This window comes from Bos taurus, chromosome 12 (genome assembly GCF_002263795.3).
Source record: "Bos taurus isolate L1 Dominette 01449 registration number 42190680 breed Hereford chromosome 12, ARS-UCD2.0, whole genome shotgun sequence".
Classification (NCBI taxonomy): Eukaryota; Metazoa; Chordata; class Mammalia; order Artiodactyla; family Bovidae; genus Bos; species Bos taurus.
Window position 1 is genome coordinate 33,251,202 of NC_037339.1, and position 14,461 is coordinate 33,265,662.

At 40.4% G+C, this 14,461-nt stretch overlaps 1 protein-coding gene across 3 annotated transcripts in view; it reads left to right on the forward strand.

Moving 5' to 3' along the window:
• LOC536660 (phospholipid-transporting ATPase IB-like) overlaps nt 1–14,461 on the forward strand; it is a 95,803-nt gene that overhangs the window by 38,359 nt on the left and 42,983 nt on the right. For all 3 annotated transcript variants that reach the window (XM_059892239.1, XM_059892238.1, XM_025000082.2), the window contains exons 17-23: nt 2,937–3,042; nt 3,621–3,703; nt 4,043–4,092; nt 6,269–6,338; nt 8,437–8,521; nt 12,159–12,298; nt 13,802–13,940. In XM_059892239.1, the coding sequence (XP_059748222.1) occupies nt 2,937–3,042; nt 3,621–3,703; nt 4,043–4,092; nt 6,269–6,338; nt 8,437–8,521; nt 12,159–12,298; nt 13,802–13,940 (673 nt within the window). The remainder of the gene's footprint in view (nt 1–2,936; nt 3,043–3,620; nt 3,704–4,042; nt 4,093–6,268; nt 6,339–8,436; nt 8,522–12,158; nt 12,299–13,801; nt 13,941–14,461) is intronic.

Genomic DNA, 14,461 nt, shown 5'->3' on the forward strand with positions numbered 1-14,461 from the left:
CGGAGCCTGGTGGGCTGCCGTCTATGGGGTCGCACAGAGTCGGACATGACTGAAGCGACTTAGCAGCAGCAGCATGCCTTGACTTGAGTGTGAATGAATTCAGACGTTATATCGGAATATTATACTATGTAGCAATCTGTAAAATCCTATCTCTATCTGCTTTTAAACTCTTTTGGTTCTATAGCATGCAATCAATATCTTCACTTATCTATTTTAAGATATTGATCTAGCTGATGGGAAATCTTGATCTTTTTTTTTTTTTCAATTTTATTTTATTTTTTTCAATTTTATTTTATTTTTAAACTTTACAAAATTGTATTAGTTTTGCCAAATATCGAAATGAATCCGCCACAGGTATACATGTGTTCCCCATTCTGAACCCTCCTCCCTCCTCCCTCCCCATACCCTCCCTCTGGGTCTTCCCAGTGCACCAGCCCCAAGCATCCAGTATCGTGCATCGAACCTGGACTAGTGACTCGTTTCATACATGATATTATACATGTTTCAATGTCATTCTCCCAAATCTTCCCACTCTCTCCCTCTCCCACAGAGTCCATAAGACTGTTCTATCCATCAGTGTCTCTTTTGCTATCTCATATACAGGGTTATTGTTACCATCTTTCTAAATTCCATATATATGCGTTAGTATACTGTATTGGTGTTTTTCTTTCTGGCTTACTTCACTCTGTATAATAGGCTCCAGTTTCATCCACCTCATTAGAACTGATTCAAATGTATTCTTTTTAATGGCTGAGTAATACTCCAGTGTGTATATGTACCATAGCTTTCTTATCCATTCATCTGCTGATGGACATCTAGGTTGCTTCCATGTCCTGGCTATTATAAACAGTGCTGCGATGAACATTGGGGTACATGTGTCTCTTTCAATTCTGGTTTCCTCAGTGTGTATGCCCAGCAGTGGGATTGCTGGATCATAAATTCGAACCCAAAACAATCAAGTAAATGGTAACGGGATCATACTTATCAGTAATTACCTTAAACGTAAATGGGTTGAATGCCTCCACCATAAGACAAAGACTGGCTGAATGGATACAAAAACAAGACCCCTACATATGTTGTCTACAAGAGACCCACCTCAAAACAGGGAACTCATACAGACTGAAAGTGAAGGGCTGGAAAAAGATTTTCCATGCAAATAGGGACCAAAAGAAAGCAGGAGTAGCAATACTCATATCAGATAAAATAGACTTTAAAACGAAATCTTGATCTTCTTAAAAATAAAAGTGATCTTTGGGACTTCCCCAGTAGACTAGTGGTTAAGATTCTGCCTTCCAACACAGGGAGCATGGGTTCAACCCCTGGTCAGGGAATTAAGATCCCAAATGCCTTGGGGAGCAGCCAAAAATTAAAATAAATAAAAGTGATCTTTAAAATGTAAAACCTGTACATGTTCTTCCTTTGCTTAAGACCCTTCTGAGGACTGGTACCACATTTAAGATAGAATCCTGACTTACTACTGTGGTCCTCTCTCTGTCTCCAACCTCATTCTGTGTCATTGACCCCTACACTCAAGATGCAGGAGCCACATTTATCTTGAAGCTCCACTAATGATGAATCTGTGTCCTGATTTTGGGTCCTGGGAAAGTGCTACAACCTTTGGTGTGTGCCACCACACATGTGAACACAGACCCACAACTAACCTTTCCATTTAGGTCTTAATTTAAACATCTAAATATGCTTTTTTCCCCTTATCAGTTCAGTTCAGTTTAGTAAGTCAGTTGTGTCCGACTCTTTACAACCCCATGGACAGCAGCATGCCAGGCTTCCCTGACCATCACCAACTCCCAGAGCTTACTCAAATTCATGTATATTGAGTCGGTGATGCCATCCAACCATCTCATCCTCTCTCATCCCCTTCTCCTCCCACCTTCAATCTTTTCCAGCATCAGGGTCCTTTCCAATGAGTTAGTTCTTTGCATCTGGTGGCCAAAGTATTGGAGTGTCAGCTTCAGCATCAGTCCTTCTGGTGAATATTCAGGACTGATTTCCTTTAGGATTGACTGGTTTGATCTCCTTGTAGTCCAAGGGACTCTCAAGAATCTTCTCCAACACCACAGTTCAAAAGCATCATTTGGTGCCCAGCTTTCTTTATAGTCCAACTCTCACATCCATACATGACTACTGGAAAAACCATAGCTTTGACTAGACGGACCTTTGTTGGCAAAGTAATGTCTGCAAAGCAAATTCTGCTTTTTAATATGCTGTCTAGGTTGGTCATAGCTTTTCTTCCCAGGAGCAAGCATCTTTTAATTTCATGGCTGCAGTCACCATCTGCAGTGATTTTGGAGCCCCCAAAAATAAAGTCTCTCACTGTTTCCATTGTTTTCCCATCTATTTGCCATGAAGTGATGGGACCGGATGCCATTATCTTAGTTTTCTGAATGTTGAGTTTTAAGCCAGCTTTTCACTCTCTTCTTTCACTTTCATCAAGGAGTCTTTAGTTCTTCTTTGCTTTCTGCCATAAGGGTGGTGTCATCTGCATATCTGTTATTGTTATTTCTCCCGGCAATCTTGATTCCAGCTTGTGCTTCATCCAGCCCAGCATTTCGCATGGTGTACTCAGCATCACCTCCCTAAAATAGGCCCCTGACTTCCCTATCACACCCCTTCCTTGTTTCTTCCAGCTTTGTGAACACCTGTGTCCCCAAGGAGAACAAACATCACTAGACAGCAGGGTCTTCTTGTTCCCTGTGGTTGCCCCAGCCCCCGCCTCTCCCCCTGACTCAGCCTCCACTCCACAAACACATTCTGAATGTGTGGTATGGTTTCTAGCCAGTGCCTTACTCTGTATGGACCTGAAGCGAAATCTCACTTGGTATATATATATATATATATATATATATGCAGATTATGTAGGACTTTTGAGTTGAGGGGCAGGTTGGAAGAGACTCATTAGCTGTGTTCCTTTCTTACAGCCCACGAAAGAGTATATAAAGGAATTTCTTACCCTGTTGTGTGTGTGCCACACTGTTGTTCCAGAGAGAGAGGGAAACAACATAAGCTACCAGGCCTCCTCTCCAGGTAGGTGCTGTGTGCCCATGAACGCCTGGCAGGCGGTGAGCCCACAGAGGAAGGGGAGCCATCATGGATCCCCAGTTGCGCCTGCCTTTCTCCTTCCCTGAAATTCTTACCTGTTTGGGGCATTCGTACACAGCTCTGAGCCACTTTGAAGCTCTGGGGCTCCCAGTCTCCACATACCCCATACACCCCCAAAGTGCCCAGAAGGCTGGCAGGGTGTGGTCTTAGAGCAGGGGCTTAGAAGCAGGTTACAGGGCAGGCACAGGGCAGGTTAAGGCCATGCAACATTTTATGGAAGTGCTACTAATGTTGTAGAGAACAGAGAAGACCTCAGTGAGCAGGAGGAAAGTGTTTCAATTCCAGGCTGGTGGATTAGTCCCACTGACCGAGGCCCTGCTTAACCAGATTTCCTCTACTGTCAACACTCTGTTACCTAGAAGCACTGATAAACGCATTTGGCTAGAAAACCCCAAGTTCTAAAGAATGACATGATATTTTACTGCTGGAGAAATCTGTATTAAATTAAATATAATGTTAATACACTTGCTCAATCTCCATTAATACAGGCCTTTTATTGACAGATGAAGCAGCTTTAGTGAAAGGAGCCAAGAAACTTGGCTTTGTTTTCACTACAAGGATGCCGAACTCGGTCACCATAGAAGCTGTGAGTAATACTTGATATACTTTCTAGCGGTTTACATGCACCTGCTCATCCAGAGACACACGTGTACAATTTTTCTAATCATGCTGATTTTAGATTGGAGAGGTGTTTCAATCTTAATCTGTTGCTATAGGAAGCACTTTTGTTAATACTGTCCAGGTTGCAAACAATATTCTTACCAGAGGAGGGCACTGTCATCTCATCAGACTTGCAGGAAAGCTTTATTTTGAAAAAGATATGTATTTGGAGGGTGAAACTTGTTCATGATTGGGAGAGTGAGTGACTTTGTGAGACAAATACTTTTTTCCTAAGGTAAGAATATGTTGTCTTATTTTCCTGTAGATGGGAGAAGAACTCACATTTGAAATTCTTAATGTACTGGAATTTTCTAGGTAAGCTATCTTTTTGATCTGTATGTGAATTTTCCAGGGCTCTTCTTTGACTATTCAACTGAGATTTGGCTGTAAATGAAAACCTAATAACAGAATCCTGAAATTCTAGTTAGCTTCTATACACCCTTGCATCTCAGTTCAGTTCTTGCTTCTCTAGGCCTCATTATAATAATTGTTTTAATTGGAATACTCTTCTCTGAGGCTTGCTGCTGCTGCTAAGTCGCTTCAGTCGTGTCCAACTCTGTGCGACCCCATAGACGGAAGGCCACCAGGCTCCCCCGTCCCTGGGATTCTCCAGACAAGAACACTGGAGTGGGTTGCCATTTCCTTCTCCAATGCATGAAAGTGAAAAGTGAAAGGGAAGTCACTCAGTCGTGCCCGACTCTTAGCGACCCCATGGACTACAGCCTACCAGGCTCCCCATCCGTGGGGTTTTCCAGGCAAGAGTACTGGAGTGGGGTGCCATTGCCTTCTCCATCTCTGAGGCTTAAGCATTTCAATTTTACCAGGATTTTCTTCTCCCCGAAGGATATCCTCCTCCTCTCTTTTGGCCATCATTTCTATGAACCTCTTACTTCTCTTCCAATCTTGGACATCTTTTTCTTGATCAGTATTATTCCTGAGGGAAAATAAAGTTCTTTTTTTTGAAAGAGCTTGAAAACATAGAGGAATAATGACTGAGAGCCCAGCTGGTCTGTGGGACATGTTCAGAACTGTCCTCTGAGGCCCACGGTGACCATACCACGTGGAAGACTTGCAGTTGGGGCTCAGTTTAAATGACCTTCCCAATGTCTATAAGCAAATATGTGGCAGAATCAGGTTTGAAATTCAGGTCTACTGGTTCCAAAGTCCTTGGTACTGTCAACCAATCTGTGCCTCCAGAGGTGAAAGAAAACTTGCTGTTTGGTTGTTAAGCCGCATCCAACTTGTTATGACCCCATGGACTGCAGCACAGCTGGGTTCCCTGTCCTTCATTGTCTCCTGGAGTTTGCTTAAATTCAAAGAAAAGTTAAAGAATTTTTTAAAAAATGTATTTTCATCTCCACGGCGTGCATTGCAATGTATAAAGCTAAAAATATTTTTCTAGAACACTGTTCAAGGAGTAAGGTGGCCTTGATGACCGCCTGTTTGTGCGGCCTCTGCTCCAGTCATGTTGAGGGCGATAAAGAATATTGAACAGTATGACTTGATGGGGACTGTGGTGCTCCGGGAGGTGGCGGTTTACCTCTGGGGCCTGGGAGCCTGTGCCGGGAGGTGGGGTTTGGGCTGGTGACTGAACGGTGGAAGGAGAGTTAAGAGTGGGCGAATGACCTGGTGAGGGGGAAGGACTGTCTTGGCCAGTTTACCGTGACCGTGTGTGGAGGACAGAGGTGAGAGGAGATCTTCAAGCCGATTTGGGCTCCTAAATCAGGAACAAAAGCAGTGAGTTTAGGTTCTATGATAGCTATAACACACACACACACACACACACACACACACACACACACACACACACACACACAATCCAGAGGGTTTTGAGACGGAACTATACATTCAAAAGATTCTGGCATCTACCGAGCCAGCAATTTAACATCTCTGTGCAGGAAAACGGGGCCAGAAAGGTCTAGTTGATGAAGATGGTGTGAGGACTGAAAAACACACAGGACCAGGCCTGCTTTCACCTCCTCTCATCAGTTTTTAATCATTATATTAAACGCATTACACGTATATAAAGTTTGTGTATTTTAAGTAATATACGTGTTGTATAATGCTGCTGCTGCTAAGTTGGGTCAGTCGTGTCCGACTCTGTGCGACTCCATAGATGGCAGCCTGTACATGTGTATATATAATACATAAAGATGTTACATTATATATACATCATGTGCTATATTATAATACTACATATTAATCTAATATATCCTAATATAATCTATTGTATATACTTGTGTCAGTAAGTTCCCAAGGAAGAAAAGAATAGTAGTAGACAAAGGTGGAGATTTATAATCAGAATCTCAGTTAAAGGAAGTCTATAAAGAAGGAAGAAGAGGAGGCTGGCAATAAACGTGCCAGCCTTTTCAGCCATAGGCAGCTGAGGATTCTAACAATTAGAGTTCTTTTGACTTTGAGTTTTTGCTTGAGTGGTAGCTCCATATACTGAGGAAAGCAGAAACTAACAATGTTTTCGATATTGTTTTAGTAATAGAAAGAGGATGTCTATAATTGTCCGAACTCCTGAAGGACGGCTCCGGCTCTACTGCAAAGGGGCTGTAAGTACTGGGATTCATTATTATGTAATGAATTTTAAAATGTCGTTACTTTGTATGTGCTGTTATCACTGGTGGTTGACAGCATTAGATTGGAAAGTCCGTCTCAAGGCCGTCAAACCCACTGAAATGCCACCAGAATTTTATTAAACTTTGATGTCAGTGAAAACGTGCCGTCACTCAGTTATTTTTTTGAGAACCAATGATTTGCAGTTTTGGCTACTACAAGTAATGCTCTTGTGACCATTTGTTTGCAACTCTCTCTATGCACATATAGTTTTATCTCTCACTGGTAAATATCAAGGAGTAAAATTATTGGATCACATGGGAGCTATATATCAACTTCTTAAGAAACCACCAAGTTGAAGTTACATTCTTACCAGCAGTTGTTGCCAACATTTGGCCTGGTTAGTCTTTTTAATTTTGCCGTTCTGATAGGTGTGTATCTCACTGTGAGTTTAATTTACATTTCCATGATGACTGATGATAGCAAACATCCTTCCATGTGTTTGTCATCTGTGATGAGGGTTCCCAAGACTACTGCTGTGCTTTCGGTGAGTCTCTAAAAGGATTCATGGGACTTAGCACATAGTCATGGACCTGAGGTGGAAATATTATTCATAACTTCAAATTCAATTTCTTTAATAATATAGAGCTCTTCAGAACATTTTTTCTAATTAGCTAGTTAGCTTTGATTTGTGGTTTTTATAGAACTTTTCTATTTCATCCAAGTTGTGGAACTTACTTATTTCATCCAAGTTGTGGAATTTTTCCTAGTTGTGGAAAAATTGTTCATCACAGTCTCTTTACTGTTTTAAATTTTGCTTATTTATTTTTGGCTGTGCTGGTTCATTGTTGTGGATTACTCTCTAGCTGCAGTGTGTGGGTTTCTCATTGCCATGGCTTCTCTTGTGGTGGTGCACGGGCTTAGTTGCTTCACGGTAGCTGGAATCCTCCAGGACCAGGGATGGAACCCGTGTCCCCTGCATTGGCACACAGATTCTTAACGACTGGTTAAGAAACTCTTAAGACCAGGGAAGTCTTCTTTGTTTTTTTTCAATCTTCGTTTTTGTTTATATGTGAACGTGTGTCTTTAAAATGTGTTTCTTCTAGGAAGCATGCCATTGGTTCTAGTGTTTTAAATCTGTTCTGGAAATCTCTGCCTTTTAACTGATGTTTAGCCCATTTATATAGTATGGTTATCTATATGACTAGGTTTGAATATATCATCTTGCCATTTATTTTCTCTTTGTCCCAGTTATTCTTTTCCCCCCATATTTCTTTTTTATTTTATACTTTCTTTTGGATTACTTGAATATTTTTTTCCAATTTCCTTGTTTTAAAGTTTTTATTTTAGTAGTTGCTTTGTGGCTTATAATAGGTATCTTTATTACATTTCTCCTTCAAGTGATATTATATTACTTCACATATAGTGCAAGAACCTTACAATTCTATATTTCCATTTCTCTCTCCTAATCCTTCTGGTATGCTGGTCATACATTTTAATTTTACAAATGTTACAAGCTTCACACTTTACAGCTAATCATTTTGTCCAATTTCTTAGAATAAAAAGAACTAGATAATGAGAGAAATAATGTATATATATATATATATGCCCATGCCAACACCATGTTCATTGCTTTTCAGACTCATATTTCCATCTGGCATAATGATCTTTTGTCTGAAGGAGTTCCTTTACCATATCTTACAACATAGATCTATTGGTGATACATTTTTTCAGTCTAAGTCAGAAAGAAAATATTTATTTCATCTTTATTTTTTCTAACCTTTTGAAGTAAATTTTTGCTGAGTATAGACTTCTAGGCTGACCATTTTTTTTTTCTTTCGGTGCTGTACAGACTTCGCTTTACTGGCTTCTCACGTGCATTGTCCCCATGAGATATTTGCTCTGTTCCTTGTCTTTCTTCCTCTGTATGTAACATCTTTTTTTTCCTGGAATTGTGCTTTCACTGGGGCTTCTGGAGCTCCTTCACTTCTATGAGCTATAACAAAAAAATGATAAAAGTTTTCATGATTCAGATGATCAGGCTTAGATAAGATGTTAATCACAGTGTGTGTTTGTGTGGCTTTTTTTCTATAGGATTCAGTGATTTATGAGAGACTTTCAGAAAATTCTCTCTTTGTGGAGGAGACATTAGTCCATCTGGAAAATTTTGCTAAAGAAGGTAAGTGAAAATTATTTAGAATTGAGTTCCCTTTTGTAATGCTGTCCTTAACTATTGAAATTATACCTCAATGTGTGCTCGGGGGAGCTTGCTGGTATGTGAGACTTTGTATGCCTTCTGTTTGGTTAAAAATAAATGGTTCAAAAAATAAACAACTAAAAATAAATGGTTCCCCAAACAAGCCCTGTCCAGGCAGTATTATTATTTTCCCTTTCTTCCCCTCCAACAGTATTTTGTGCTTAGTTGCAAACACTAAAATGTATGTTTTTACTGTGGGCTCTTCCTTGATTCCTAAAGCAGTGTCTTCAGTCTATTATCTATTTCTAGGCAGAGGATGAGATGCTTGGATGGCATCACTGACTTGATGGACATGAGTTTGAGCAGGCTCCAGGAGTTGGTGAGGGATAGGGAAGCCTGGCGTGCTGCAGTCCATGGGGTCCCAAAGAGTCAGACACGACTGAGGGACTGAACTGAACTGGAAATATAGAGAGGTTTTTTGGCTTTTTTTTGGTTTGTGTTCTGTGTTTTGAAGTTAATCATTTTGTGTATAACTCAGAATGCTGGCATAGTTGATATTTTCCTGCATTCTTTTATCCTTCTGATTTTGACTTATCACCCATCTCTTTATGAAATATATTCCTTGAGTGAGTTTTGAAGAAGAACAACATCCATTGAAAGGTTTATAGATGCTTTGAAAAGCAAAGGGTAATACTGATTAAGATTACCTTGAAAAGTATAGTCTACTTTCTCTTTTTAGTTTACAACTGCTGCTTCCTACAGACACATGTGTGTCTTATGTGAGAGTATGGATATTTTGCAAGTTTACATTTTGGATCTTTTAGTAGTCTCTGAAAATATACCTGTGCTGTAGGTTGGTTACAATAGGTAGAAGCATATGGGAATTATATTGATCACAACTTCTATAGGTCTTCTGCAGAGAGCTGTGTGTGTGTGTGCTCAGTGGCTCAGTCATGTCCAACTCTTGGGACCCCATGGACTGTAGCCCTCCAGGCCCCTCTGTCCATGGGATACTGGAGTGGGTTGCCATTTCCTCCTCCAGGGGATCTTCTTGACCCAGGGATCGAATCCTTGTCTACTGCTTGGCAGGCAGCTTCTTTACCACTGAGCCACCTGAGAAGCCTGTTCTGCAGAGAAACAGGAAATTCTCAAGTGTTTGAATGTTTTGCCAGAATTAACCTAAAATATTACAATCCGATTTAAAATTTTTTTCAGGCATGTCATTGTAGTTCAGTTCAGTCACTCAGCCATGTCCGACTTTTTGCGACCCCATGGACTGCAGCCTGCCAGGCTTCCCTGTCCATCACCAACTCCTGGAGCTTGCTCAAACTCATGTCCATCAAGTTGGTGATATTATCCAACCATCTCATCCTCTATTGTCCCCTTTTCCTCCTGCCTTCAATCTTTCTCAGGGTCTTTTCCAATGAGTCAGTGCTTCACATCAGTACCCAAAGTATTAGAGTTTCAGCTTCAACATCAGTACTTCCAACTCAGGACTGATTTCCTTTAGGATTGACTGGTTTGATCTCCTTGAAGTCCAAGGGACTCTCAAGAGTCTTCTCTAACACCACAGTTTATAAGCATCAGTTCTTCAGCGTTCAGCTTTCTTTATGGTCCAACTCTCACATCCATACATGACTCCTGGAAAAACCATAGCTTTGACTAGACAGACCTTTGTTGGCAAAGTAATGTCTCTGCTTTTTAATATGCTGTCTAGGATGGCCATCATGGGAAATAGATGGGGAAACAGTGGAAACAGTGTCAGACTTTATTTTTTGGGGACTCCAAAATCACTGCAGATGGTGATTTCAGCCATGAAATTAAAAGACACTTACTCCTTGGAAGGAAAGTTATGACCAACCTAGATAGCATATTCAAAACCAGAGACATTACTTTGCCAACAAAAGTCCATCTAGTCAAGGCTACGGTTTTTCCAGTGGTCATGTATGAATGTGAGATTGGGACTGTGAAGAAAGCTGAGCGCCAAAGAATTGATGCTTTTGAACTGTGGTGTTAGAGAAGACTCTTGAGAGTCCCTTGGACTGCAAGGAGATCCAACCAGTCCATCCTAAAGGAGATCAGTCCTGGGTGTTCATTGGAAGGACTGATGCTAAAGCTGAAACTCCAATACTTTGGCCACCTCATGCAAAGAGTTGACTCGTTTGAAAAGACCCTGATGCTGGAAAAGATTGAAGGCAGGAGGAGAAGGGGACAGAGGATGAGATGGCTGGATGGCATCACTGACTCAATGCACATGATTTTGGGTGAACTCCAGGAGTTGGTGATGGACAGGGAGGCCTGGCGTGCTGCGATTCATGGGGTCTCAAAGAGTCGGACACGACTGAGAGACTGAACTGAACTGAACTGAGGATGGTCATAGTTTTTCTTCCAAGGAGCAAGCATCTTTTAATTTCATGGCTGCAGTCACCATCTGCAGTGATTTTGGAGCCCAAGAAAATAAAGTCTCTCATTGTTTCCATTGTTCCCCCATCTATTTGCCATGAAGTGATGGGACCACATGCCATGATCTTAGTTTTCTGAATGTTGAGCTTTTAAGCCAACTTTTTCACTCTCCTCTTTCACTTTCATCAAGAGGCTCTTTAGTTCCTCTTTGCTTTCTGCCATAACGGTGGTGTCATCTGCATATCTGAGGTTATTGATATTTCTCCCGACAATCTTGGTTCTAGCTTGTGCTTCATCCAGTCTGGCATTTCATATGATGTACCCTGCATATAAGTTAAATAAGCAGGGTGACTATATATAGCCTTGATGTACTCCTTTCCCAATTTGGAACAAGTCCATTGTTCCATGTCTGGTTCTAACTGTTGCTTCTTGCTCTGCATACAGATTTCTCAGGAGGCAGGTAAGTGGTTTGGTATTCCCATCTCTTGAAGAATTTTCCACAGTTTGCTGTGATCCACACAGTCAAAAGCTTTAACGTAGTTGATGAAGCAGAGATAGATGTTTTTCAGAATTCTCTTGCTTTTTCTGTGACCCAGAGGAGGTTGGCAATTTGATCTCTGGTTCCTCTGCCTTTTCTAAATCCAGCTTGAACACCTTGAATTCAAGTTAATTTTCTGTTATCCCAGCATTTGTTGGGCTTACTTTGATATTGGAAACTGAAGCCTCTTATTCTTTCCTTCATTTGACAAATAGTTATTGAGCATCTATATAGTGCCCTGCAGTGTTCTCAGCTTCCAGGGCAGAAGTGAAGAAAACATAGACAGCTAATGTCCTGCGAGAATATGCCAGTGATAGATGATGTCATGGGGTGAGGAGTGCTATGGAGAGAAAATAAACAGGGTAAAGGGACAGAGCGACGAGGTGCTCTCTGTGTAGGGTGAGTTAGGTAGAGCCCGCAGGAAGGGAGAATGACAAGCCCTCAGGAGAATGCGTTCTGGGTGTAGGATGTGCAAGTCCAAATGTCGGGGAACACGAGGACCAGCGAGGGTACTACAGTGAGCAAGGATGAGGGGAGGAGGGAAGATGAGTAAGAAGACCAGGTGGCACGAACGCCTTTATTGTCCCATGGGCTCCGAAATACTTTTGGATTTTGTTTTCAAATTCTCTACTTCTATCCAATCACTGGAAGCCTCACCAGGTGATCTCTCTCTTGCAGGTCTGAGAACTCTCTGTGTTGCCTACATAGACTTAACTGAGATAGAGTATGAGCAGTGGCTGGTCATGTATAAGAAAGCCATCACAGTGGTAAAAGACAGAATGAAAACTCTGGAAGACTGTTACGATAGTATTGAAAAGGTAATGTACCCCGTATGTGTTGTCCGTGCCAACACATTTGAAGAAAATGAGCTTATCAGTGTAGTCATATCTTGGTGTCATGTTAAAAGCTCAGGTACATTTTTTTTATGAAGTATACATCTGTCTTATTGTATTGAGAATTTGTAAAATGTCTTTTAAACTATTCAAAATATTTCTCCCTGTTTTGAATCATATCCGAGTCACTTCAGTCTTGTTATCCTCTGTATAGTTTTACCCACATGAAAAGAATGCATGTTTATTATAGAAAAATAAGCTAGAATAATATATAATAATCATCTGAAATGTTGGGCTAATGACTGAGTTCCAGTCTCTTCCCTTTGTTCTTTTGTGTGTTGTATATATTAGTATTCTATTGTATGTATTTATGTGTGTGTGTGCTCAATTGCTCAGTCGGGTCTGACTTTTTATGACCCCATGGACTGTAGCCCACCAGACTCCTCTGTCCTTGGAACTCCCCATGCAAGAATACTGGAGTGAGTTGCTATACCCTCCTCCAGGGGATCTTCCCAACCCAGGGATTGAACCCATGTCTCCTGCATTGGCAGGTGGATTCTTTACCACTGAGCCACCTGAGAAGCCCCTAACCTAACCTAACCCTCATTTAATTGATATATTTAGACCACTATAAACATTTAGGCCATGTTTATAGTGATGATTAGTTTAATATATACTGTATTTGTAACTGTTTTTATTTGTTCCCACTTTTTTAATTTTTATTTTTTTTCACTTTTTTCTGCTTTCTTTGGTTCTAATTGAGCACTATACATGATCTGCTTTCTTGCTCTCATTTTTAGTATATCAATCATACTTCCTTTAAAAATGTTTTTAGTGATTGTCAGAGTTTGAAAAGTCCACTTTCAAGTAACACTGTAACCACTTCTCTCTGGTGGTAGGCCAATACTTCCCAATAGGAAGAAAAACTATAAAATAAACCATCTGGTGATAAGAGATTTATGGAGAAAATTATGAAATTTTTCTTACAGACAAAAGTAAGGACCTATACATGTGTAAGGGTTTATGTATTATATGGTGGTGGTGGTTTAGTTGCTATGTCGTGTCCAACTCTTGCGACTCCATAGACTGTAGCCCATCAGGCTCCTCTGTCCATGGGATTTTCCAGGCAAGAATACTGGAGTGGATTGCCATTTCCTCCTCCAATGGAAATTCCCAACCCAGGGATCGAACCTGTGTCTCCTGCATTGGCAGGTGGGTTCTTTACCACTGAGCCATGAGGGATGCACTATAGTGAAATAGGGACAAACAAATAGACCAGTGGAAGATACTAGAAAAAATGTATGAGTGTATACACATATGGGACTTCACATAATCAATTATTAGACGGCGTGTCTTTTATCAAAATTTGCTCTGTTTATTCCATATTAAAATATTATCTTTACACTTGATCTTAGCCAAAAGGCCAAGAAACGATATATTTTTATCTTTAATTAGCAGCAATGACTATCTTTTCCCAAAAACATCTAGAAGTTTCTACTACTTGGAGCCACAGCCATTGAGGATCGCCTTCAAGCACGTGTTCCAGAAACGATAACAAGTCTATTGAAAGCGAACATAAAAATATGGGTCTTGACAGGAGATAAACAAGAAACTGCAATTAACATAGGTAAGAGACACAAAGAATGTTTTTTAAAAGGCTGGTTGTACATGTATCCTAAATATGGCCTACAGTTAAGAATGTATGGTTGAGCTGCCTTCAAGTAATAGTATTTTATTTCTTCAGGAAAGTATAGAGCAGTGAAATCTTGCCATCATGTGGTGCAGAATTCAAACAAACTAAGCAAAGCAAACTCTTAATCTTTCCTTCACTGTCTTGAAACAATAGATTGCAGAATGCCCATGAGTTATATATAATTTCTTGTTCTTTTCCTTTGATTCTTGAAGTTATGACATTTTTTCTCTAATGAAGTATATATTGGGTTGGCCAAAAAGTTCGTCTTGGTTTTTCCATAAAATCTTACAGAAAAACCCGAATGAATCCGAATATCTGTGTTTGAATTGTATGTTTATTCATAAACATTTTAATCATTATCAAAATATTGAGTTAGTGTTTTTTTCCTAAGCTCTGATGTCACTTGTTTGACTTTATAGTTTTATTATTATTATTATTATTTCACTGTTTGATGG